General features: G+C 39.4%; 1 protein-coding gene across 4 annotated transcripts; it reads left to right on the top strand.

Annotated features, from left to right (window-relative positions):
- The first annotated feature begins 1,394 nt into the window (after nt 1-1,394).
- sfpq (splicing factor proline/glutamine-rich) lies at nt 1,395-21,479 on the top strand. Of its 4 annotated transcripts, none has more exons than XM_046059383.1 (12): nt 1,395-2,366; nt 3,056-3,244; nt 3,335-3,636; nt 3,747-3,842; nt 4,412-4,608; nt 4,730-4,814; nt 5,006-5,117; nt 5,226-5,274; nt 6,014-6,120; nt 20,704-20,752; nt 21,052-21,130; nt 21,354-21,479. In XM_046059383.1, exons 1-10 carry the CDS (start codon nt 1,668-1,670, stop codon nt 20,728-20,730), a joined length of 1,863 nt encoding a protein of 620 aa, XP_045915339.1. In that variant the 5' UTR covers nt 1,395-1,667; the 3' UTR covers nt 20,731-20,752; nt 21,052-21,130; nt 21,354-21,479. The 4 variants fall into 4 exon arrangements, with proteins under 4 accessions (XP_045915339.1, XP_045915340.1, XP_045915337.1 ...); XM_046059384.1 differs by having other exon boundaries at nt 21,320-21,479; XM_046059381.1 differs by having other exon boundaries at nt 8,382-20,752.
- The last annotated feature ends 2,512 nt before the right edge of the window (nt 21,480-23,991 follow it).

Raw genomic sequence — 23,991 nt, 5'->3', positions numbered from 1 at the left:
GTACAAACGTACCGCCAAAACTGTTTTTCATAAACACAAGCCTAAACATATGTATTGCAGTGTTTATATGAGTCTCAGAGAAAGTACAGTTAGAATCAATTTAAACCTCTTCATGTAATGCTTGATAGGGTGGACTCTACAAATAATTAGGGCTGGGCAATAAACAATAATGATAATTAACACTAATAAATGTTCAAATAAATGTTTGAGTTAATTCATCTAAATCATGAACAAATTAGCAATTTTTAAGATGTTTTTAATTGTCTATAAATATTGATAGTGATAGCTATCGATAGAATGATTTTGTTTTTTTATCGTGATAACATTTTTGGCCATTTTGGGGGTGGTGACAGTGCAGTGGATAAGACACATGCCTTTTGGTGTGAGAGACCCAGGTTCGAATCCACTATGAGACACCAATGTCCCTGAGCAAGACACTTTACCCCTAGTTGCTCCAGAGGCGTGCGACCTCTTACATATAAAGCAATTGTAAGTCGCTTTGGATAAAAGCATCAGCTAAATTAATAAATGTATGTTAGTGTATGTATATCGCCCAACCCCACAAATAATCCTAAAGGATCTGTCCTTCACCTTGTTTATAAGTAGCCTAAGTATTTATGGGGCAACATCCAAACATTTCTAAAGCACAGATAATTGACAAACTGGTTCAAGTAAGAAGTGACATATGGTATAGATGCTATATTTTGTTGGAACCTTGTTTTACACAGTCTATGGTTGGAACAAGGGACAAACAGCCCAGTTGTTAACCATATCACCAGGGAACTATGATCCCATACAAGCGCTGAGTAACTGCAATAAACAAATCAATGATTGGTGTGATGGAACTGCCTTAAATTAAACAAAGATAAAACTGAAGAGTTTGTTTTTGGAGCCAAGAAATAATTATTTAAAAGTCAGTGCTCCCCTTCAGTCAGTAATGTTAAAAATCACAAAACTCAAGCCTGAAATCTTGGTGTAGTCATGGAGTTAGACCTGAATTTCAGCAGCCACATTAAGACAATTAAAAAGTCAGCCTACAATCACCTAAAGACTATGATATTGTTCAAAGCAGGACCAGGAAAAACGTGTTCATGCATTTATCTTCATTTGACTCGACTACTGTAACGGTGTCTTTACGGGTCTCCCTAAAGAACTGATCAGACAGCTGCAGCTAATTCAGAAGCTGCTGCTCCAGTCCCCACTAAGACCAACAAAGTGGATCACATCACTCCAGTTCTGAGGTCTTTACACTGGCCTCCTGACAAATAATTGATTTCAAAATACTGCTGTTGGTTTATAAAGCACTGAGCGGTTATGGTACGTTATGAACCATCCATACCTCTCAGTTCGTCCCCAGAGTCAAAACTAAACATGGAGAAGCAGCGTTCAGTTTTTTATGCTACATTTACCTGGAACAAACTCCCAAAACAAGAGCAAAATCAAAATCTCTGGGTGGCGACTAAACGTCGCGGTGGCTCCTCCTCCTGTCGAGCAGCGGACCAATGAGCAGAGCGGGGCGGCTCTCCGTGTGCTGGAGAAGAAAGACCACTGTAGGCTCAACCGTTAGTCGCCATTTTGAGGAGTGCGACCTGCAAACACCGGTAGGACGCGGTTGTTAAGCAGCAAGTCTAAAACGTATTTTTAAGTTTTTGCTGATATAAGGATCAATGTCTCGATTTAACAATAATCGTGGCGGCCTTGGGATGAATAATTTCCAGCAACGTAGAGGCGGTGGGCCCGGCGGCCCGATGCGGGGTGGGCTAATGGGAAACCCGAATTTCCGGAGCCATCCTTTTCAAAATCAAAACCAAAACCGGAGAGGAGCAAACAATAACTTTAACAGACCGGGAAATCAGGGTCCACAGCTGGCTCCCCAAAAACCACAACAGAACCAGTCGCTGCCAATAATCCCTCCGCCGAGCCCCGGCCCGGCTCTCACAATGAAAGGCCCGATGCAGCAGCAGCAGAAGCCGGCAGAACAACAGCCGGAGTCGCAGCAGCAACGGACACCGACAACCCCTAACGTTACACCCCAGCCGAAGATTCAGTCACCTGCGCCCAAACCCATCATGACCTCCCCTCCACCTAACCAGGCAAACAAGAACCAGAACCCGCAGCTCAAGTCACCGGTGGGGAATGCTAACGGACAGCAGCAGAAGCAGCCTCCACACCCGAAGCCGTCGCCACAGCAAGGCCCTAAGCCGTCGCCACAGCAGGGCCCGAAACCAGGACCACAGCAAGGCCAGAGGACAGGCCCTGCTCAAGGCCAGAGAACAGGGCCACCGATGATTCCCCCCAGACAAGAGCGGGAGGTACCGGATAATATGGACATCGCTGAAGCGGAGTCAGGAGGGAGCCAGCCGAAGGTCTGTATTTATTTTAATTTTATTTATTTTTTTACATGTTCTGCTGCAAATGGCGTCGACAGCCATTGTTGTTAGCTAATGCTAGCTCATTCGGCACGACTGCCAATACGCTCGATATTTATTACTGCCCGAGCGGGCGGTCTATTCTGGGTTCTCTCAACGGCTACCAGTCTGTATCATCGGTCTTAATCTCGTTTTAATTCGTGTGTTTGGTGCGGGTAATGGCGGTACCAGCCGAGACTGAAATCACGCACACTCTGGTTTAGTAGCCCCTGCTGTCCGCCATCTTGTTCAATGGCCGTGCAGTCACATTTGTTCTAACGTTAGTAAAACAAACAAATACAATATGAACGTACTATTATACTGTTATACTACTCTTGAGCACCAATTTGTTTTCTTCACTCATCTCGCGTACGCAAGTTTTCCGAAGACTAACTTCAGAAAATGTGGGTTATTTTCCTTTGGACACTCGCAGTGTGTGGGGGATGGGCATTTGGTTGTCAATAGTGAATTGATGTTACGCGAGCACTTATATGAACAAGACTTTTTTACAAACTAATAATTATATATTATAATATATCCTTTTCAGCTCTGATTTTATTTTTTGTCGTTTGCGTGTAATGGTATTATTTGGTTTAGCACACAGATCTGAGAGTTTAATTCACATTGTTATTGTTGTCTATCAACAGCCTTTTATTGCAACACTGTCCATGTTGTTGAAACCTGGTGAAAAGTCGTACACACAGCGGTGTCGTCTGTTCATTGGGAACCTGCCCAACGACATCACAGAGGAAGATTTCAAGAAGCTGTTTGCAAAATATGGGGAGCCCAGCGAGGTCTTCATCAACAAAAACAAAGGCTTTGGCTTCATCCGATTGGTAAGATATTCATTTCATACATTCACAGGAATATTGCTGCAATTAAGATGAACAAGTCGCTTTTTAAAAGTTGCATTTCATTTCTTGCAGGAGTCCCGTGCACTTGCAGAGATAGCAAAAGCAGAGTTGGATGACACACCTATGAAAGGCAGACCCCTGCGTGTCCGATTTGCTACACACTCTGCAGCTTTGTCTGTGAAGAATCTGTCACCATTTGTTTCCAATGAGCTCCTGGAAGAAGCTTTCTCACAGTTTGGAATGGTCGAGAGGGCCATTGTCATTGTGGATGACCGTGGGCGATCCACTGGCAAAGGCATTGTCGAATTTGCCTCCAAACCTGCTGCCAGAAAGGCCCTGGATCGGTGCAACGAGGGGGTATTCCTGCTCACCACGTAAGCGCAGCAAAATTTCCAAAAGCACATTGTTGCGCTCAATGAGTCAACATACCCCGGAAAAGATGTGTGAAACCTTTTGCTTATTATGTTTGTTTCATCGTTTTCAGGCAACCCCGGCCTGTTGTGGTTGAGCCTCTGGAGCAGTTTGATGATGAAGATGGTCTTCCAGAGAAATTGGCCCAGAAAAACCCCAGATATCAAGCGTAAGTGTATCACTATTTGTTGTGTTCACATCATACATTTGCCTTTGTGGGAATAAGTAAAGTTGTTTTTTAATTTGAGTTGAAAAAGGTGCACTTAAGTCTCGGGCACAGTAATCTTTATTATGTAAATTATTTGCTTCAAGTCATTTGTGAGCAGCAGATGGTGTCATGTAGATGTAAGTATTGGGGGTGGGGGATTGCAGCTGTTAAAATCAATCTTCTGTGTGGAGTGACAGATGTTAATCTGTAAATCAAGAGAAACAGCAGAAAGGGGGTTGTCTGCAGCCTTTAAAGTACCTATACTGCAAGCAATATAAGGTTTAGTATTAATGAAAAGTTTAATTGGGATGAAAAATTGGGTTGTTTCTATAATATGGGTTAAAAAGAACTCTGCCTATGCTGTTTTTTCGTCAGACATTGTTTTTCCCACCAACTCAAAATATTTTTGCACCCATGTTTGCTATAGAGCATTTAACATGGCTTTAGTATTTCCATCCTACAGGGCAGAACTCAATGGGACAACCTGTTCAACTTAACATACCTGTATATTGTGTTTTTTGCATCTACAGAGAGCGTGAGGAACCTCCTCGTTTTGCTCGTCCAGGAACTTTCGAATTCGAATACTCCAAGCGATGGAAGTCCCTGGATGAAATGGAGAAGCAGCAGAGGCAACAGGTAGAGAAGAACATGCGTGAGGCTCGTGAGAAGCTGGAGAGTGAGATGGAGGACGCTTACCATGAGCACCAGGCCAACCTGCTCCGACAAGGCAAGTGATGTTAGGTTTAAAAATGTTTTATTTATTACTACAAAAGATGTGTCACTCACATGATGTGGAGAACACTCACAGGTGCCATAATTAAATGTGTTTGCTTCATGCTTCCTTTCAGATCTGCTGAGGCGACAGGAGGAACTGCGACGCATGGAGGAGTTGCACAGTCAGGAGATGCAGAAGAGGAAAGAGATGCAGCTCAGGTATTTGTTAGTGATAATTCTGTTTGGTTGTAGATTGAGGCACATGTTAGTCATTTACCTTGTCCTATACTGTCTGGGATAGTATATTTCAGCGCCGTTAACAATGATGAGTGAATTTGTACATGTTTGCCCACTGTTCTCCTTTTTAAAAAGAAATTAATTTGATTTTCTATTTTCATCTTTGTAAACAGACAAGAAGAAGAGCGACGCAGGCGGGAGGAAGAGATGGTTCGCAAGAGGGAGATGGAAGAACAGATGCGCCGCCAGCGTGAGGAAAACTACAGGATGGGCAACTTCATGGATGTGAGTTAAACTTGCTCTTAGAATACAACACTATTACTTATGTGCAGTTTACCTTGCTAATTTATCAGCATTTCAAGTTTTAATGTTTCTTCTCATGTCTTATTAAAGAGGGACAGGGATATAAGGATGACTCCTGGTGGAGCTTTGGGCATGGGTGGTAAGTTGTTTTTCAGTAATTCCATTGATGGTTTAGAACTAATTTAATTAATTTACAAAGGTCTTAAAAAGTTTGTTCTTTCATTGGATTAAATAAATACCATTACGTTATAAATAACTGTCAAATGTATAACATGTTTTACTACTTGCACATCAGCTGACTACCTGTTAGCTCTATAGAACTACAGTTCACGGTTTGCTTAGCCAATCAGCTAGCCTTGCTGGCTACTGAAATTAAGAAAAGCAGTGTCAAGCTTGTGAGGAGTTTTGCTCAGTTCCTCTTTGTGGGCTCCTAATGCAGCAAATACACATCTTTTTCTCTTTAGATTAGAGTACACACCTCTCACAAAGCTATTATGTATTAAATATGAATGTGAGTAGTAGTATTATACATTTTATTAAATTCAAGTACTTATCAAAAAATACATTTCTTGGGCTTTATTATGTCCTTTACTTTTGCCAGTATAGCCGTGAAGTTAGCTTTAAATTTCATTCTAAATGGTATTGAAAAGGTCTTAAATTTAACTGAGAACCCCGGGGGTACCCTGTTTCTATGTTCTTCTTTTTCAAGGTTGTGTGATTACCTTTTAAATGACTCACTGATGTCTATGTAAATATTTATCCCTAAAATATGTCTAATTTTACTAAATCATCTTTGATCAACAGGCTCCGTTTATCTGATGATTTTATTTGTAAGTGCAGTATGTGTACTTGACTTGTTTGCATGTTGTTTCTGTTAGATATGCCCTTTGGTGGATCCAACCAGAAGTTCCCCATGGGTGGACTGGGCTTTGAGGGAAAGCAGGGAATGGGACCATCATCAGGAGGCTTGATGGGCAACGAAATGGTAACGTATCTCACTTTTTGGAAGATCAGTAGTTAATGTAGTTTGTGTTTGGCTTTCATCTCTGTTTGAAAGACTCCCAGCTGATTTTAAACATGGCCAGCTGGCCAAGCAAGATGAGAAAATCGGAATGATTTGTGTTCCCAGCCATCTTCAGGTGGCTTGCTGGTTGGTGAATGTGACAGATGCTGCCTGCCTGATAGGGTTTCTTTCACTGGCAAGCCAAGCCCCCTCAGTTACCTTCACCTGAATCTTGCTGCATTCCAGCTACAAAACCGTCAACCTGCACTAAATCATAATAAATTGCTCTCCGGGGTGCTTTCTGACAGCTGTAGACAGACTTCAGTGGCTCTGCTCACCTTTATCACAGCGTTTGTGTAGTGGACTGCTATTGCAAGCCCTGTCTCATGTGAGCGGGACAGGCACTTTTTCTTGAGCGGGGGCAGAATGGCATCTACCAGTGTTTTTTCTCTTAATAGTTGACTGTGTTTTTAGTTTTTAATCCCTTTTTCATACTGTGCTAGCAGTTTCATGTATCGCCTGTCATGAGAAGAAATGAAGTTGTATGAACATGCTACGTGTTGGGGGTGTAGTTCATCTTCTGGACCAGCAACCTGTACCTTCCTATCGTCATCTTTTTTTGTAACTGAGCAGTTAAAATGCTTTTAGTGCAGGCTGACGGTATAAGGTATTCAATCTTGAAAGAAGATAATTCAAAATTTTATATTACAGCAGGATTAATTGATGGGGGCAGGCAGCCTTGTTACCATATTTGTGTAGGATTGGTGATTACTGGACTGCTTCTGGCGGAATTATAGTATCAGTACTAAGTTTGTTTCTTGATTACCGTTGACGGTAAGAACGGCTAAATGTGTGTTAACATTGTAGGTGAATGAAACTCATTTCCAGAAATTACTTTATCAAGCTTTGACATTCTATATAAAAAGCTTTCATTTGTTGTACAATATGTCCTTCAACTTACTTTCATAATTGAAGAATGGTGCGCTTCACATTTGTAATTTGTCAAACTTTACTCATGCTAATAAAACGCTAGCCTAAGTATTTAGTCTTGCTTTGAATTTAAAGCACCATTTACCCTAAATGTGAATTTGAAAAAGCTTAAGCAGTAAAAAATAATTTTAGGTTAAAGCTTGTTGGCAATATAGTTGGCAATCCATCAAGTGAGTACCTTGACACTGTAAAGCTCAGTTAAAGTTATTATAATTTAGTAGGCTGAGCAGATTGATGCTGGGTAGATTCTGGTCAAGATATATTCATATTCTACTTTACATATATGTTCTGTTACTATATTGTTCCATTCTGGCCTTGTGTTGTAAATCAAAGCCATCCCCTCTGTTGGGTTTTTGGCTTTTGAGACATTCACTCGTTTCACAAAATCTGTCATAAATGGCATGTAAAGTGTGTATATTGATAAACAGATTACTTTGTTGTTGGAGGAAAAAGTTGGTGGTGAATGTCTTGTGCAATGTTTACATTTTACTGTAACCCCCCGCCCCCTCAGTGCCAAAATTCTGCAGATGAATTTCTGGTACAATTCCTGTCACATTGGACGCCATTAGTTAAGTTTTTTTTCCATTTTATCAATGCAGTGCCCTAAGAGGTGCTGTGATCGCTGGATAGATGATTAATACACAATCATTTCTTTTCAGGAAACTGTGGAACTTAGTTCAGTCAGAATTTGTTACACTAGCTCTCTCATATTTTCCCCACAATTTTGTCAAAAGGAAACTTGATTTCTACTTGCATCTAAAGGACTAAAAAATGTTTGTCTCTTTTTAACTTTATATATTTTATAAAGATATGTCTTTTTTTGTTAAGACCTCATTCAAGAGGTTTTGGTATTTAACTGTTCATATATGCAATTCTCATGAAGAGACAAATATGGTCAGCATTTACAAAACGCTTGACCTAAAAACTAGTAAAGAAGACTATAGGCTAGTCTTGGCATGCACTGGAGAGACCATACTAGGTAGGCACTCACTAACAAAAGCATTACCCTCTCTTCCTTTTCCGTATGTAACCTGTGGCACCTGTGGACCTTCATATTGGAACGAACGGTTTCTTCGGATGTGTCTCCTGCTGGTTGTTTTGTAAATCTGCTCATGATATAAAACAAATCACCCCTATTGCCATACCTTCTTTTATACATTTCCATATGGACATGAACTGTGTGCTTGCGCACTGAACACATCCCATACCTTATTCCCCAACTTCCTATCTGCCTGGCAAATTGACCCCCACAGCGCAATGAGCGCTTCGCCCAGGGTGGTCCTAGGGGAATGGGTCCTGGTAACCCGGGGTTCGGCAGGGTCCGTGAGGAGTTTGATGGTCCGTCTAAGAAACCCCGTTTTTAAACGCTGCTCTTTGACACTCCCAGCAGCACCATTTGTATAGATTATCCAAAACAAACGTGCATTCATTTCTTGTATTTAAGTTTAAATTGTTGCTACATTTTAGCTTGACAATTGACAATTTTATGACTAAGTCAATATTTTCATTTTTTACTTTGTGTTGTCAGTAGTATGGAAAGAGGTCAATCACATGTGGTCCGTTAGTTCTTTCTGACCCATGTATAATTTTCTTTTCTAGATGTATTATGCTCTGTGAGTCCCCGTGAAGTGATAATTGTAACATTTTTCTCAACTTTCTATGGCTGTGTTTTGTGCCATACATTTGGAGTCAAAGCATGTATTATAATAAAGAGACATTGGTTCTATCAGGACAAACCTTTAACATTTATTCTTAAAAGTTGAAAAGAACAATTCGTTAGCAAAAAGCAACCAAATCCTAACAGTTGGTTGTTTGCACAAATGAAATGTGGATAAAACTGCCACATTAGGTCTTAATGGCTCTATGTGTTATATCTGCCACAGTCCTGACCTCTTTTATTCAGTGATGCGTATAACACAATCTAAATTTGTGTGGCCTGTCTGAAGCATATGCTCGCTGCAAATGTCCCACCTTGTTTTCTTTATTTTCTTCCCAGCAAATTCAGATAACAAGCTGACATCCAGTATACGTACTATTGTCGGTTTATTAACAAATAAGTAAGCTGGGACACGGCTAGTGCAAATGGCACAGACAAAGACTAGTTGGCACTTAATATTGTAATGTAAAGGAAACTTAGTTTATTGTGTATTTTTAAAACAATTTCACTCCACAAGCACTCAGTGGAAATGGAGTGCTCAACTCTTTGAAACATAAAACTTTGGCATCCAGTAATTTTACAGTCTTGCTTCAGGAGAGCAGAAATATTACACATAGAACCTTTAAGAAAGTGTGTGTGTGTGTGTGTGTGTGCGCGCGCTCATCACCTACTCGCCTGTCACTCATACTGTGCACATTAGTGTGTGTCTTGTGTGCATGTTTGGAACCAGGGGTTAATGGCTGTGTTTACATGCAGGCTAATAATATAATAGGATCACCTTGGTCACGCTTATTAAACTTGTAGAAAAATCATCAATTGTCATAGAAAAGGTGACCAAAAAAAACTGCACTTCTAGTTAGTGTTGCCTTCGTCGTAGCATCTGGATTATGTTTGAAATTGTTATGAAATTTATTTATTACGAAAGCAACCTTTTGACTGTTTTGTATTTCTCTTAATGATGACTTTTTGGACATCATTAAGCTTTTAGCCTCAGTTATGCTTCTAGCATTGAGATCAGGATACAAGGGCCCTTTCACACCTGCCTCATTTGATCTAAACCAGATTTGCAGGTGTGAACCTTTTTGACAAAACGATGTGGTCTCAGTTCGGGTCCAACCAACCACTGTTCCGTTCTAGTGCAAACATTCTTTTTGTATGGGTTCTGTTAAGTTCTGGCAGTCTATTGCCACAACCATAAAGTGCATTGCAGCAAAACTACGCCTGGTAGCACATGGCGAGAAGAGACAAAGTTATTAATTATGGTTATTATAGCTGCAGAGAAATTAATGTTAATTTTTCTCCATTCAAGCTGCGATAGAAGGCTACATGCTGGATTGACAACATGTCTGTCAGACGTATGCCCATCTACAAACCAATCAAAAGTATAGGGAGATGCAGCTCACTTATGTGATGACGACAGGATGTAGCTATGTCATCTATATTTTAATTCATTTGCATAATAGCAATGGGAAACCAAAACTAACTGGATCAACTGTACAGTGTAACAAAAAGGCAGACCTTTTAAGGTGTGAAAATGCCCTAAAAAGCCCCAATGCAAAATTACTAGATGTTGGCATTGTTTTAGCAGTGTTAAGCAAATACAAGGCCTATAACCACAGTCCCCTAAGTGATAAAAGTGAAAACAGTTTAAACATGGTAACAGCTTCTTAGTTAGTTGGCACCAAGTTACTAAGTTTGACTGATCCTTTACAAACCTTTTTTGGGTACAATAGAGGTCAACAGAGTCTTGATTGAAGTATTGACATGACATTTTAGGTGTTGACTGTAATTGTTACACTATTTGTTGGCATGAGTAAATCTGCCTTTAGTGGCAAGAGGCTCAGCTGACAACATGCATAGTGGTCAGTTTTGAAAGCAGGATAACCACCAGAAACTAAAGCTCAAATATAGTTAAGTTCCATCTATGGATGAAAATATAATGCCTAGTCTATTCATGTCTATTAATGATTTTCACAGAGCTATGTGAAACTAGTATAACACAAGTCAGAAAACATAGCCAGTGTTGCTATTAGATATACATCCTAAACTTGCACTACTTGTAATTGTGTGCTGTGACGATGCATTCATTTTTCTGGACCTGTAAGAAGACAAGAAATCCAGAGATTCAGTTCTGGCTTTCAGAATATCAAGTAAGGTAAACTTCATCGGTGGCTCTTATTGGATTGGAAAATGGACACACTCTGTTACACCTTTTCGACTTTGTTACTCACAAGACATGCTGACATTTCACTGTCGACAGCTTGTATATTCCCTTTTAAATTTTGTCACTACACAGAGGGAAGACGGTTTTAATTGGCTTCATAATCTAATACCATTTAACACTGAATTTCAATGTGAATTGGGTTGCACAGATCCATTTTCATGTGGCTGAAAGAAGTTTCCCCGCATGCTCTGCAGTTTAACTGTGGGTAATGGACTAACCCTTACTGTTTTACCTCGGTACAGCTAGAAACTGCAGTATTTATATACTTTACCAAAGTTCTGGTTTCGGTCTGTTTTGAGGCTTGACATCTCACACTGCCTCTTATTATTGAGATTCAACAGTGCCCAATAACCAGTCCCTTTCTGTATTTGAGGGGCTGTAGTTGCATTAATGTGTGTTGTGACAATATTACAAGACGCAGGAGCCCACAAACCGTCTCAAAAGAAAACAGAACACTTAACAACCTTATTTATACAGATGTAGTTAGCTGCCTTCTACCCAGGATGCAAAGCCTTAAAATTGGGTACAATGAATGCATAATGCTTGGTATTAATTACCATGCGATAATTTACCAAATCTCTTGAATTGTGATGGCATGCTACCCCTTGTTATCATCTAAACCCATAAACCCACAGATTGTACCTAAACTCTGCAAGTTTATCAATTGCTAGTCAAGTTGTATCATAATTACCTTATGAAAGACCCCCGTTATTAAGTTGTCCTTGCAAATGAAATTAAATATTTTTGTTCTGCTGTCCACTTTGGCTGCTCCCCATGAATCCTGTCAGTACCTCTTTTGAGCTATTGTAAAATCACTTGGCATCAAATAGACACTGGCTTGCCTCAGCAAGCATTTGAGTTTTGTGGTAGGAGATGTGCTGTGTAAGTATGCTTGCATTAATTACAACTTCAATCTTGACAAGTATAATTGTTACCGTGACTGCATTTTTGTTATGAAAATGGAGAATATTCTGAGATGAAGCATGTGTTTGAAATCTCATACTAACGTACCGTACTACTTGCTCAGTCACAATGTACTGCATACTGCCTAATAAATGAACGATTAAGTATGCCATTATCTCGTAAGGTTACCTAAAGCAGCGCTTAACTATTCGGAATCAATACGACACAGTATATGTAAATGTTGCGGAAGTTGTCGGCTGCGTTGGCTCCAGTGGTCTCTGGGGCAAGAGGAGACTAAGTTTGACTGACCGGCTGGCTTACTACCTACCTCCACAGGTGCTTCTGGAGTTCTCAACTCTAAAAACATTGGAGCCTATTTTCAATTTACTATCAGTTTTTGTAAAGCTGCCAATTTTCAAAATCCTATTACCCAATTTAGTGATGAAATAGTATAGACAAGACAAGCAAGCAAGACAATTGTAAACAAACTAGTGTGATCCAAGAACCGTCTGCTATCACTTCACTATTGGACAGTCTGAAGAGACGCAATACATTTTGGGGCAATTATGAGCAGAAAGCTCATTCTTCCTGCTGCCGATCTAGTACCTTGCGTACCCAAAATCCACATAGCATGCAGTTTAAACACACAACATCCAAAGCTTGACGTCATACTTGGTTGGATTAACACATTAGTATGTGATTTCAAACACAGAGTTTTTGTTTATTTTTCCCTGGCACTAGCTTGACTGACATTCTGCAGACTGTTGAAAGTGTATTCACATTACGTGTAGTTGAGTGTCATTACAACAGTGCAGCTTCTGATACATTTTTATAATGCTTTAATTTTTAAGATAAGTGGCTTCCAGCCTTACCTTTTTAGAGTCACTTGCGTAGTGCTCTTTTGTTGTAACAGTGTTTGTCCGCTGGCTGACTTTGGACAACATTTGGACCTGTAACTGGATGACTTCAATGCGTCCTATGGGCCTTCTAATTTGTCAGATAGCCAAAGACAAATCACTGGAGTATGAAAGAGACCAAGAAATTTATAAATTACTTGTATCATTCATTTTGTGCACTGCACTGTAGGGTAATGCACACTGCACTAGACTTAAAAATAAAAGAATTGTTGCTTGGTTATAAAGTATCAAGAAAATCATCTTTGTGTGGCATCTGAGAGGACTACAGATACTTGGAGGATTTTGGTAACAGAACTGGATGTCATGGAGTGTTCACCTGCAATGTTACGTGTGTTTGTGTTATGTACATTTTTTCTTTAACAGGTTTGACCAGCTTTAAAGGTTTTGGACTGTGGAGGAGTATGTGGCTGTATAGCGTGGACTCAGGAATGCTTTAGCAAATAAACCAAAACTCTGGACTTGTGCAAATAGCCTCCATAAGATTCACACCTGAAAAACAGAGGATTAAAACAAGGATGCCAGCATTAGCAAACACATTTGGCTTGACACTGTATAGTATGGATACAGTTAAGCAATGATGCTGATCTAGCCTTGTGGCTTTCCTCTTGCATTAAAAACCCTGTAGATAAAACAACTATATACATAAAACCCCAAGATGTTTGACTGACTTGTAAAGTTGCAACTTAAAGGATCTTGAAAACATTTTCAAAATGTATGGTGTACTCTTAACGTTTAAAATGCAGATCCCGAAATGTCAACAGAAATTCTCTCTAGAAAGTACTTTTTTAAAAAGGGATTGGCATTATAGAGTTACAATAATGTTTAAGTATATTGTCATTAATTTGAAAATTTATCTAAAATCTTGAACATGATGTAGTTGCATAACTCCTTGCACTTCTGTTGTGGGAATGGAAGTATATGGGAAGGGTAGGTCTAGTCCACAAGACCAGATTGGGGTTGGTTGGTTAAATCCTATGTGTATAGGTCTCGTTAGAAAATCTAACTTCGGTCTCCAATTTACAACCATTGTGTGTGTGGACCAATGTTAGTGTGTGTTAATCTTTCAGATCACATCCTTAAACTAAATATGAATGCAACATTAAACCAGCTTTATTTACCTCACCCAATTTCAGCCTTTGGGATTATTCCAGATGTTATACTTTTTAGATGGCTTCTACACTGAGTTGTTTTTCTAGATGAAATCATAATTACAATAATTTCAAGAGTAAAAAAATACCTTTTTTGATGCTTTATTCCTTCAGTTCTTTTCTCACTTTATCAAGATTAACACAGAATTTAATGCAACAACAAACCCCCTTTTGGATTCACTTATGTAAATGAGACTGTCCATTGACAGATGTTTAAATGAATTTCCTTACTAAATGTAACCTAATAGGAATTTCACACACAGAGAAAAGGTCAAAGTCAAATAACCTGTTCTTTGGAATTGGTACAAGTTGGACAATTGGATATTAAAACATGGGGATAAATGAAAGATGAAAACGCGGCTTACAAAAGTTGCTAATGTTCTTAGGAAGTAAGTATTAAATAAAATTAGATGTTTTTATTAAAACATGGCTAATTTAGAGTTTTGCTAGACATTATCCTATACACACTATCTGAAGATCCTTCAAAACAGAATTACAAGTTCTGATTGACTTGACCGAAGTGTACATTTTAAAGCTTGTAATGTAATGTCTGTGTGTTGGTGTTGTGTACAATTTGTTTTTCTTTAACAGGTTTGACCATCTTTAAAGGTGTTGGACTATGAGAAGGAACTTTCCCTACCAAGAAATTCAAAGTCTGTAGCTTCGGTTGGAGTGGTTTTGTTAATGAAAAGTTATCGTTCTCGAGGGCCAAATAGCACCTAATTTTAAGGAATGTACATTTATTGCTGATCATGATAGGTGGTAGCTCTATAACTTGGACTATAGCTTGTAACGCTGTAGGATAGTTTTCAATATTTGACCATTCTTCTTCCAAGTACGCAAGGTTGAACTACCAAGAAACACCAGACTGCCCCTACCGCAGAACACTTGCGTCAAAGCTTTGACACTTAGCGAGTTTAGAGAAAATCACCAAAGAAAGTGTGAATTAATGTTTTCTTCCACTACCGTTATGCACATAATGGTTGCTGGTTTGTCGACAAATGATGATTGAAATATATGGCATTTATGTTTTCATGCATTATTTATTTTATGTTATATAATATGTATTTATATTTAATGTTACATAGTGATTTCTTTGCTATGTTTCCATTGGATTGACCCATTTAGCTTTTATTGATAGACTTCGCTTCAGCCAAGCATAAAAACTTTGCAATATTTTGAGATTTCTTTGAAGATTTCTCATATTTAAGGTGCATTTCTCCAGTTGCACTTTGAAAAACTTAAGAGGAAATGCAAAAATTTTAAATTGATGGATGGTGGAGTGGATAAGACACATGTGAGATACGCGGGTTTGATTCCCACTGCGACACATCCATTAATGTGTCCCTGAGCAAGACACTTAACCCCTGGTTGCTCCAGAGGTGTGTGAACTCTGACATATATAGAGTCTTGTAAGGCGGTTTGGATAAAAGTGTCAGCTAAATAAGTTAAAGTAATGGAAACCCACCTACAGACCTATTTGAGGAGCAGTTTACAGTCAAGATTTCTTATAGTCAGTCCCCTACAGCCAACACATTTAGCATTAGAGCAAACTATTGAATCAACATTCTTAAAGATAAGTTCTTTGTAAGGAATTGTGTAACGGTGGCGCCAAAGCACACTTAAAAGACTATTAAGCAACTAAAAGAGTAAAAACAGGGATGTCCCTTATTGCAACATATTTGGACTTTGAGTAAAAGTAGTAAAAAAAATCTTTGACATTTTCAGAAGAGGGATATCCCTCATCCCTTTGACACAATATTTTTAATAGAGGAGTCAAGAGACTCTAAAGTAACTATATTACAGGGTAGGCTTGGACTGTATTATGTATACCCGGGTATTCAGAAATCCCAACCGCATGAATGAAAGTATAATCAAAAATACAGACTTTACTTTTTCTGTTAAGCTGATACGGAGATACTCTATTGGACCGATGTATTGTAGTGTAAACCCTCAGCGTAGGTGCTTGAAACTGCTTGACATCTACAATGCTCAACACCCTTAAATTTTCCAGCAGCTGGTAAACAACACGGGTATTTTATCTGCAGCCTTTTATTTGCTGACAAATAAACCTACACTGTACATTTACTGCTAAACTTCACTGGTCACCTGCCGCTCCCCCTCTCTCGCTCAACCACACACTCTCTACGCACACAAAAAGGAGCAACTCTTCTGCGACTACACCTGGTTGGATAACGCTAATAAAACCTCTGCCACTGTTTTGGGAGTAGTTTGAGTTTTGTCAAATCTATGGGAGAAGGTGCTTACTCCATCTGTTTTTTTATGTATCAACAAGCCCTAAGTATTTAAAACCAGCAAGACTTGTCTAAGTAGGCTACATGTTACAATGATTTCTATCACCCATATACATGCCAACCCTCCTGATTTTCACAGGAGACTCTTGTTTTTTTTTTTTTTTTATCGCCCTCTCCAGGTGTTGTAATTCTCCCGATTTTCCTTTTAAATTTTAGACTCTATACAACTCTCCACCCGGACAACTAGCAGGAACCTGATGCAGAAGAGAACCCCCCCCCCCCCCCACACACACACACACAACACATTTTGACTTTGCATTATTGGAGTAAAAATAGAAACCAAAACTTTGACACTGATTTCAAAAGAGAAGTTCTTCGTCAAGATTTTATTTAATCAAAAAAATTGCTCTCCTCCCATATTCATTTTTCCTTTTTTGTGAAAATTCCTGACTGTAAAGGAAACTGCACTAGTAGACGTGACCAACCTCCTATTCACCAACCTACCTGAGGCAGGAAGTCCCGTGCACCTTACGGTTGAAGAGAGGATGGCGTGTTGTGCCTGTGTGGTTGTGTGTATGTTTCATGTCTTTGGGTAAATGAGAAGTGCGTTAGCTGCTGTCAGCCAGCTTGTCAAAGACAGGCTGCCCCAGTCCACAGTAGAGGCTCTTCTCTGCAGTTGGGTTACATTGACGATGAGTAGTTCTGCAGAAGTCAGTGGACAGTAAAGCCTGGACTTGTTTGCACTGCAGCCAGAGGTATGCTTACACAGATCAGCTGAACAAGTAAAGGTAAGTGTCCCATCCATGTTTATAATACAAGATGCAGAGTTGTCCCATAACTTGACTCTTCTCTCTGTCCTCTCTCATACCATGTCGCTGCTCACAGTGACGTTTACAGGGCTTCTGGCATCACACTTACAAAGAATGGCATCACAGTGCAGATCTGTTGTTCAAACTTTTTTGTGTGTGGATGTGGTAAAGCATTATTGCCCGTGCAGTGTGTGTGTATGTGGTACTTTGGCTTCTCTGTATGTATGCATGAAAGGAAATATGTATGGACGGCTGAGTCACTGGTTCAACACTAGAGTTTCTAACCACAGATGTGTGGAACACAGTGCTGAAACTCAACACACCTGACATTTTGGGAACACTGGAAGTCAAGAGAGGAGTATCCTGATATGTATTTTTTTGGCACTGCTTGAAGTATTTAGCAAAATGAAGTATGAACCTAAAGCATTAGAAAGTCTTGTACAACTGTACAAGATATTTCAGTTGTATACTTGTCATTCAGCTTGTGCTTACTTTGGTGATTCTTGCTCTTTCTACACACTTTTTGGCATATTTAAAAAGTAATTAGCAATGGTAATAGGCAGGTTGTGTGCAACAATGTACAAAGTTTAACACAAAGCCCAACTCATGGGGTTTACTACTGTAATGCTTTAAGAAGGCTTTTTGGTTAGTTTTAGGGGGAGGGGGGGGTTGTGCTGTGCCTCTTTTACATTTTACAGTCAAATAGTGTAGTGTCTGATCAAAAAACTAAAAAAAATTATTTCTGGTTTTTTACCTTTTCAATATATTTGTCGCCATTTCAGAAGAGCGCCAGCCAATCTTTGTTTCACATGAATTAGTAGTCCTAGTGTGGATCACAAATCATTAGTGATTCAAACTATTTAAATGTTATAGCACTTTTGTTTATCAATGAATTTTGTAGACATTGCATTGACCTTGGTAACAGACAGAGCTGCTCCATCTGTCATCACTACTCCTGACTCCCTCTGTCTCCGGTTTTGTCTCTAAAGCTTTAAACATTAATCTTTGTGGGACGGGGTTGGGATGTCTTTGCAGTTGCGAAGTGAAACATGTCTCATGCTGTTTGGGTTGCTCTGGGTGGGATTGTAGAAAATGAAAATCCCCTTGTCAGACATCCTGTTTGTTAATCAAGTGCAGATTGCCTGTACTTTGATCCTTAAAACACAACCATTGTAACGTTGTTTGTGTAGATGGAGTTTGGTGTGGATTATTTTCTTTCTCTTGAAAATGCAAATGTTAAAATTCAAACTAATTATCTTAGATCATTTTGAGCAATTTCTCGTCGCTTTCAAATAAATTCTGTATTGAGTAAAGGACTATAAACTTGGGGTTTAGTTTGGGCCCTATGAAATCTGAATTTTTCCCAGATTATTTTTTCACAAATTTCCTATTATATGATTTAAGCACATTTTGTCATCAGTGTGTAATCATGTGTTGGATGAATAAAATGTCAATAATTCTATAGGAAAATGCTATATAGGATCAATGAATTTGACGTATGATGCAAGTACGCCTATAGAAATGTGTGTGCAATGTTATTCATTTATTTCACCCGTACATACCTGTAAATTTTCTGTTCTTTTGGCTTACGAGTTGTGAGAAACGCTATAATAATGATAGGGGAAAAGCATGATTGGCAAATTCAACGATTGTCCTGTATTACAGATTACTAAATTATTAAATTCCGCCCATATTTTCTGTATTGCGGAGTATATCACATTAAGTGTCTCCACTCTGACCACACCCATTGCTAATTACAACAGACAACTGCAATGGTTGCATGCCGGTGTTCTGAAAAGAACCTACAGTTAGTTATTGTTTGTCCGCAGACTTTTTTCCAACAATGTCAGCAGCTGTGACACAGATTATGAATTAAGGTACTTTCAAACGCCAGATTATCGTAATTAAAAAGTCTCACTTTCTTGGAGTCATAAAATTGAACAGACATTTTTAGATTGTGTGATTTGCACTAACCCAAGAATATCACGTCTTCAATGTCCATCACGATTAAACATCTAAAAATCAAAGAAATAGACACTCCTTAAGACTTCAGAACAAGACTGAGTCACCACGTTAAGTTTTCATCAGTATCCAAGTAATCCCGTGATAATTGACTGTACATCCATGGGTATATTAGGACCTGCTAAAAGCAAATTCAGCATACTTTCATGGCAACATTGTGCTTCCTGTTTACATCCCCCAAAGCATCAAGGTAACTGTAGTTCTAAAAAATCATTCTGGTAAAGGGGGGGGGGGGACCACTTATTTCTTTAAACCAGTCACTAAGCCCAGGATGCAGCGACCTTGCAATATGGTGTGAGAAGATAGCGGTCTTATACCTACGGCTGACTTCCTCTGAGCCAGGCTGTTTTTCCCCTCAACAGGGGGCCACAATAACAATGCTGTGATTTATACTTTTGAACAGTGACTGCTACTTCACAATAAATACTGCCTGAAAGATATAAAAAAAAAAAAACCCCAAAGGGGCCTGTTTGTGATGTGACCGATAATCGCTTAATGAATAATCAGTGAAAATAAATTAAACTTAAAACTTTGAAGATTGATCTTAAATGATGGTTGGGTTTGTGTGTAAAACAGCAAATAATATATTAACTTTTAGTTGTTGGGTATTTGTTATCAATGAGTTGTTTTTGAGAAGGAAAAGTGAATCGTTCTTCTGAGTGAAATTTTGCGGTAGTGCCGGACTGCTGCTTTCCTCTCCTCTCTCCTGTTGGTACTTCTTAATACTCATGGTTTGTCCTTCTTCCTGTTAACTTGTCATGTCAGTGACCAGCCAGCCATTTTGATACAGTACATCACAACTGGCATTTTCCTTTTGTTGCTTGTACGCAGGAGTTGTCTTGTAGCTGTAAAAGGGCCGTGGTCCTACCTGGAGTCTATGGTTCTCACAAGCTCTGATCAGCCAATGCCATGAATCAAGCCCTGGAGGCTGTCAAAGTATTTCTCTGCACTGTGATCCATTTTCTAACTAAGTACTCAATCCTGATTGGCCAAAATCTTTAGTCTGTCCTGTTTTTAGAGTGTGATGCCAGAATAACCCTTTTGGTCTCTAATGGCCTCTTATAAAAGGGCACTGCCCAAAATCTGCAAGACTGACACTGAAAATGAGCAAGTCTACTTCTGTACAAGGTTATGGTGCAGCTCCCAGCTCTGTTTGGGGTTCTGCAATAACACCCCTGATGTATCAGTACGAAGTCCAGCTTTGTAACAGTATTACCTTCCCCCGAGGTTTGCAACATATTTGAACGTCGTTGTCATGAGTTTGTCTCGTCCCCCTCTGCAGTTTGCAAACAAATGAATGTACATTAGGGTGCTGAGATGCCTCTAACTGTATATTAGATTCATCACACTTCATACTTTTCCTCACATTGACATACACACTGAGTTATTTACATGTAATGCATGTTCACATTCTAAGATAACCTGAATTTACATTGACAACACATGTTTGGTTTTCTGTTCTCCACAGCCACTGCCCAAACACACACACACTACACATACATAGAGAACCACAGGATGTGTTTTTTGTCGTTAGGAGTGGCAACCTTACAACAGTAGGGGTATATAAAACAATCAAAGTAATGGTAGGAACCTGCTGACCAGTTCACTGCCAGGCTCTCATTGTTTGTCTCTCATCACAGGAGCCTCGACCAGTGGAAGGAGGCTGAGAATCTACACCGTTAAACCATGGTAAGATCCACAATACCAAATAGTTCCCATAAGTACTGTTAATGCTATACATTTCATAAGAGTATGGTATGTTTCGAGAAGAACCCAGTATTTTTATAGATCTTACAGAGAAGAGTACGCCACTGATTTAGCATTCACCCCTGTAACACTCAAAATGGACAGAATAAATTATCAAAATCGATGCAGTGGTAAAAAAGTGGTAAAAATTTACTCTGTTTTCAGAGTAACTTGCTTCATTAACTGTAGGTTCACTGTGGAAGTTAAATAACAGTTGGTCCTTTTTTCTTCCTGTTTTGTAGGTATGAAGACTGATGATAAAATGCCAGAGCTGCAGGAGAACGAGCAACCGCACTGTGGTGACCCCAGGATGACTTCCATGTTAGTTCCCCAGCAGTTTATCATTCAGACATGAATGTGAAACGTGTGCCATATATAAAATCTAGAAAACTAATACTGGAAAACAATGATTTGAACTGCATAAATTGTGATGTAGGCTGTATTTAAGATGACACTGGTAGACTTACCATAGAAACAGCTTTTCTGTTTAATTATCTCTACTAAATGCAGTTCTCCCACACCTCCCCCGGCTCCTCCCTTGCAGAGCTGCAGGTGTTGATGCAGTACCAGGAGGTATCCAGCAGAGGACAAGCAGCCTGCAGTCCAGAGAAGGAGATGCACTGTTTAGGATTTTTGCCTTAAACTTTTAATAATAAATAATATAAACCTGTTTTTTGTCATCTGTGTTTATTACAGTGCAGATGATCACACATTTTATTCATGAGTTAGGAGTCATTTTAAACTTACTATATTGAAGTTTACACTAGTTATTATTGCATATATTCTGTCTAACTTAATTTAATTACAGCAGAATGTAGAACCATAACAAAAAACAGGCAATTTCACTTGATTCTAACAAATTAATGTGTTTTATACCCACTTGTGAAATGCTCCAGCTGAGCACTGACCAGTTGATTAACTACCACCTCAGCCTGCCTGCTGACTTGCCTGTGTAATGGAAATTTCAAGAAAACACTGCCATGTAACTAATCTCACTAGGGGCCTCCAGCCTCTTTGGGTATGGGGTCAATGGAAGGTAAATATGTGTGATGCTTTAACATATGTCCAGAGGGGTCAGGACTTTAAGAGTTTCACCACATGTACCTTGGAAATGGGTGTCTTTCTATAGATGAATGTCCCCTAGGGAACACTGAAAGGACACCATGTTCCTCTGAGATAGTACTCCGACCCTGAAACTAAGATAAAAGCTTCATGAGCTGTTATTCTGCAGCTCACTCGGATGATACACTCTGATGTGTCCCTGTGAGTTCCTTCTGCAGAAATTCACAGAAAGACAAGTGTTTGCCTGAGCTGTTTATTCAAACACACCTTTCCCACCACACCTCACTGCCCAGGCTCTGAAGCTCCTTGAAGCTAGTTACAATTAAGGTTAAAGGTGCAATGTTTCCGCTGTTGTATCTCGAGGGTTGGCTGTCAACCCTGGAGGAGGTCCAGCCCAGGTGGAGCAAGATGATACGAAGGAGCCTGACTGCACTAGACGATTGTAGGAGGTCGAATGTGGGTCAGTTCGGCGCTGTCTGACCCAAGCTGCACCCTGGCACTTGTAACACGCTCTGTTAGCAGCCAAATACGCAGATGGGTGACTGATTAAAGGGAAAAACCTGCGTGGAGGAGCCAAACCAACGCTAATGCTTCCATGCAGGATACGAGGGTTCGCTGCGAATGAAAATCATACACTGACCTTCACGGCCTCTAGATCTCAACCCAACTGAAAGCCACATGAGGGATTTAGAACTACTATGTGGTGGAGAAATTAGAAGACGGACAACTTTATTGATTCCTCTAAGGCAATAAAATGTTTTCACTCTGCTGTTATTATACACAAAGGCACAAAACCTGTGCACAAACATGACCTATATACATGCATTAATGCCTGGGCAGACGTCAAAGTGAGGGGCCCGCCACGTAGTCTGGGCCCCAAGCAATTATTGGTTCAGGGCCTTGCTCATGGGCAGCGCCCATGAGGTGAACTGGCACTTAACCAGCTACCAGTATAAACTCCATATGACTGCTCTGTGCTGGACTCAAACCGTCGACCCTCCGATTCCCAAGACAAGTCCCCCATTGCTACTGCCACACGGATATTTTACGTAAGCAAAAATACTTCCTTTCAATTGAAAGTGCTACTTTAAGCTTGTGTGTGGGAACCATTGGAGAAACTAGCAAGAGACAGCTAGATTTTTAAAGTATCCCAACTGAAACAATCCCTCCCCCTCCTCTCAGGCCTCCTTCCAAAGCCACTCCACCAAAACACACATTCATGCGTCAGTGAGTGCACACGGGCCAGTGGTTGATAGTCAACAGCCCCAGGTATTGGATATGTTTTGTTTTTGTGTAGAGCATTTGATTTATTGATTGTTATCGGGATGTAAAGACAATTTCAACAAGAATGCTTGAAATAAATGTTACACCTTTGAGTAAAAGTACTCAATGCAGAAACATGGCTCCTTTGAGTTTATATAGTAAATGTCATTATGTACTACTGTTATTACTCATGCATTAATGTTCAAGCATGAGCTAATTTTTGACTGTTTTATATAATTTTTTGCATTATGGTTGAATGTACAGTTTACTGTAATTTAATACAAAGAAAAGCAGCAAATTGACACAATGGCTAAAAGCTGAAAACAAATGTTGGTTTTTCATGAATAATGGTAATATTGATTACACAATAAAAATGTGTTACCAAATCATATCAAGGTTATGACTAATCCTCAATTTGCATTTTTTTTTTAACAATGCATAATTTTAAAATGTCTTTATATGTTCAATTTTAATTTGTAAAGTAACTATAGTGCTCAGGAATATGTACATTAGTTTAAAGAAATAGTGTCAAGTAAAGTCAGATTTAGTGCTTGAGTACATAGTTACATTCCACCACTGGTGAAGACCATACTCGCCATCATCATCATCATCATCATCATCATCAACATCATCATCAACAGCCAGTAAGGGAATAATATCTTCTGGAAGATTGGTGTTTTATTGTTCCAGAGACTTTGGGGTATCTATGACCACTGAAGATGTTCATGTAAATAAAACTCAATACCAGCGTGCTCAAGTAACATAATGACAGCATGTTGGAAATTCAAAACTCATCTGACTCTGACCTTAAACCCAGAATACAAACAAGTAAAAGCTAGTTAACAGCTTATTCCCCA

The sequence above is a fragment of the Micropterus dolomieu genome, linkage group LG09 (assembly GCF_021292245.1).
Source record: "Micropterus dolomieu isolate WLL.071019.BEF.003 ecotype Adirondacks linkage group LG09, ASM2129224v1, whole genome shotgun sequence".
NCBI classification, from domain to species: Eukaryota; Metazoa; Chordata; class Actinopteri; order Centrarchiformes; family Centrarchidae; genus Micropterus; species Micropterus dolomieu.
This window is presented reverse-complemented; position numbering and strand designations above follow the sequence as displayed.

What these genes read in the sequence shown, in the direction of transcription:
- sfpq (XM_046059381.1), top strand. Translation starts at nt 1,668, where the DNA reads ATGTCTCGATTTAACAATAATCGTGGCGGCCTTGGGATGAATAATTTC. An exon ending in GCTTTGGCTTCATCCGATTG is followed by an intron (nt 3,245 to 3,334) that starts GTAAGATATTCA and finishes CATTTCTTGCAG; the next exon opens with GAGTCCCGTGCACTTGCAGA. An exon ending in AGGAAAGAGATGCAGCTCAG is followed by an intron (nt 4,815 to 5,005) that starts GTATTTGTTAGT and finishes CTTTGTAAACAG; the next exon opens with ACAAGAAGAAGAGCGACGCA.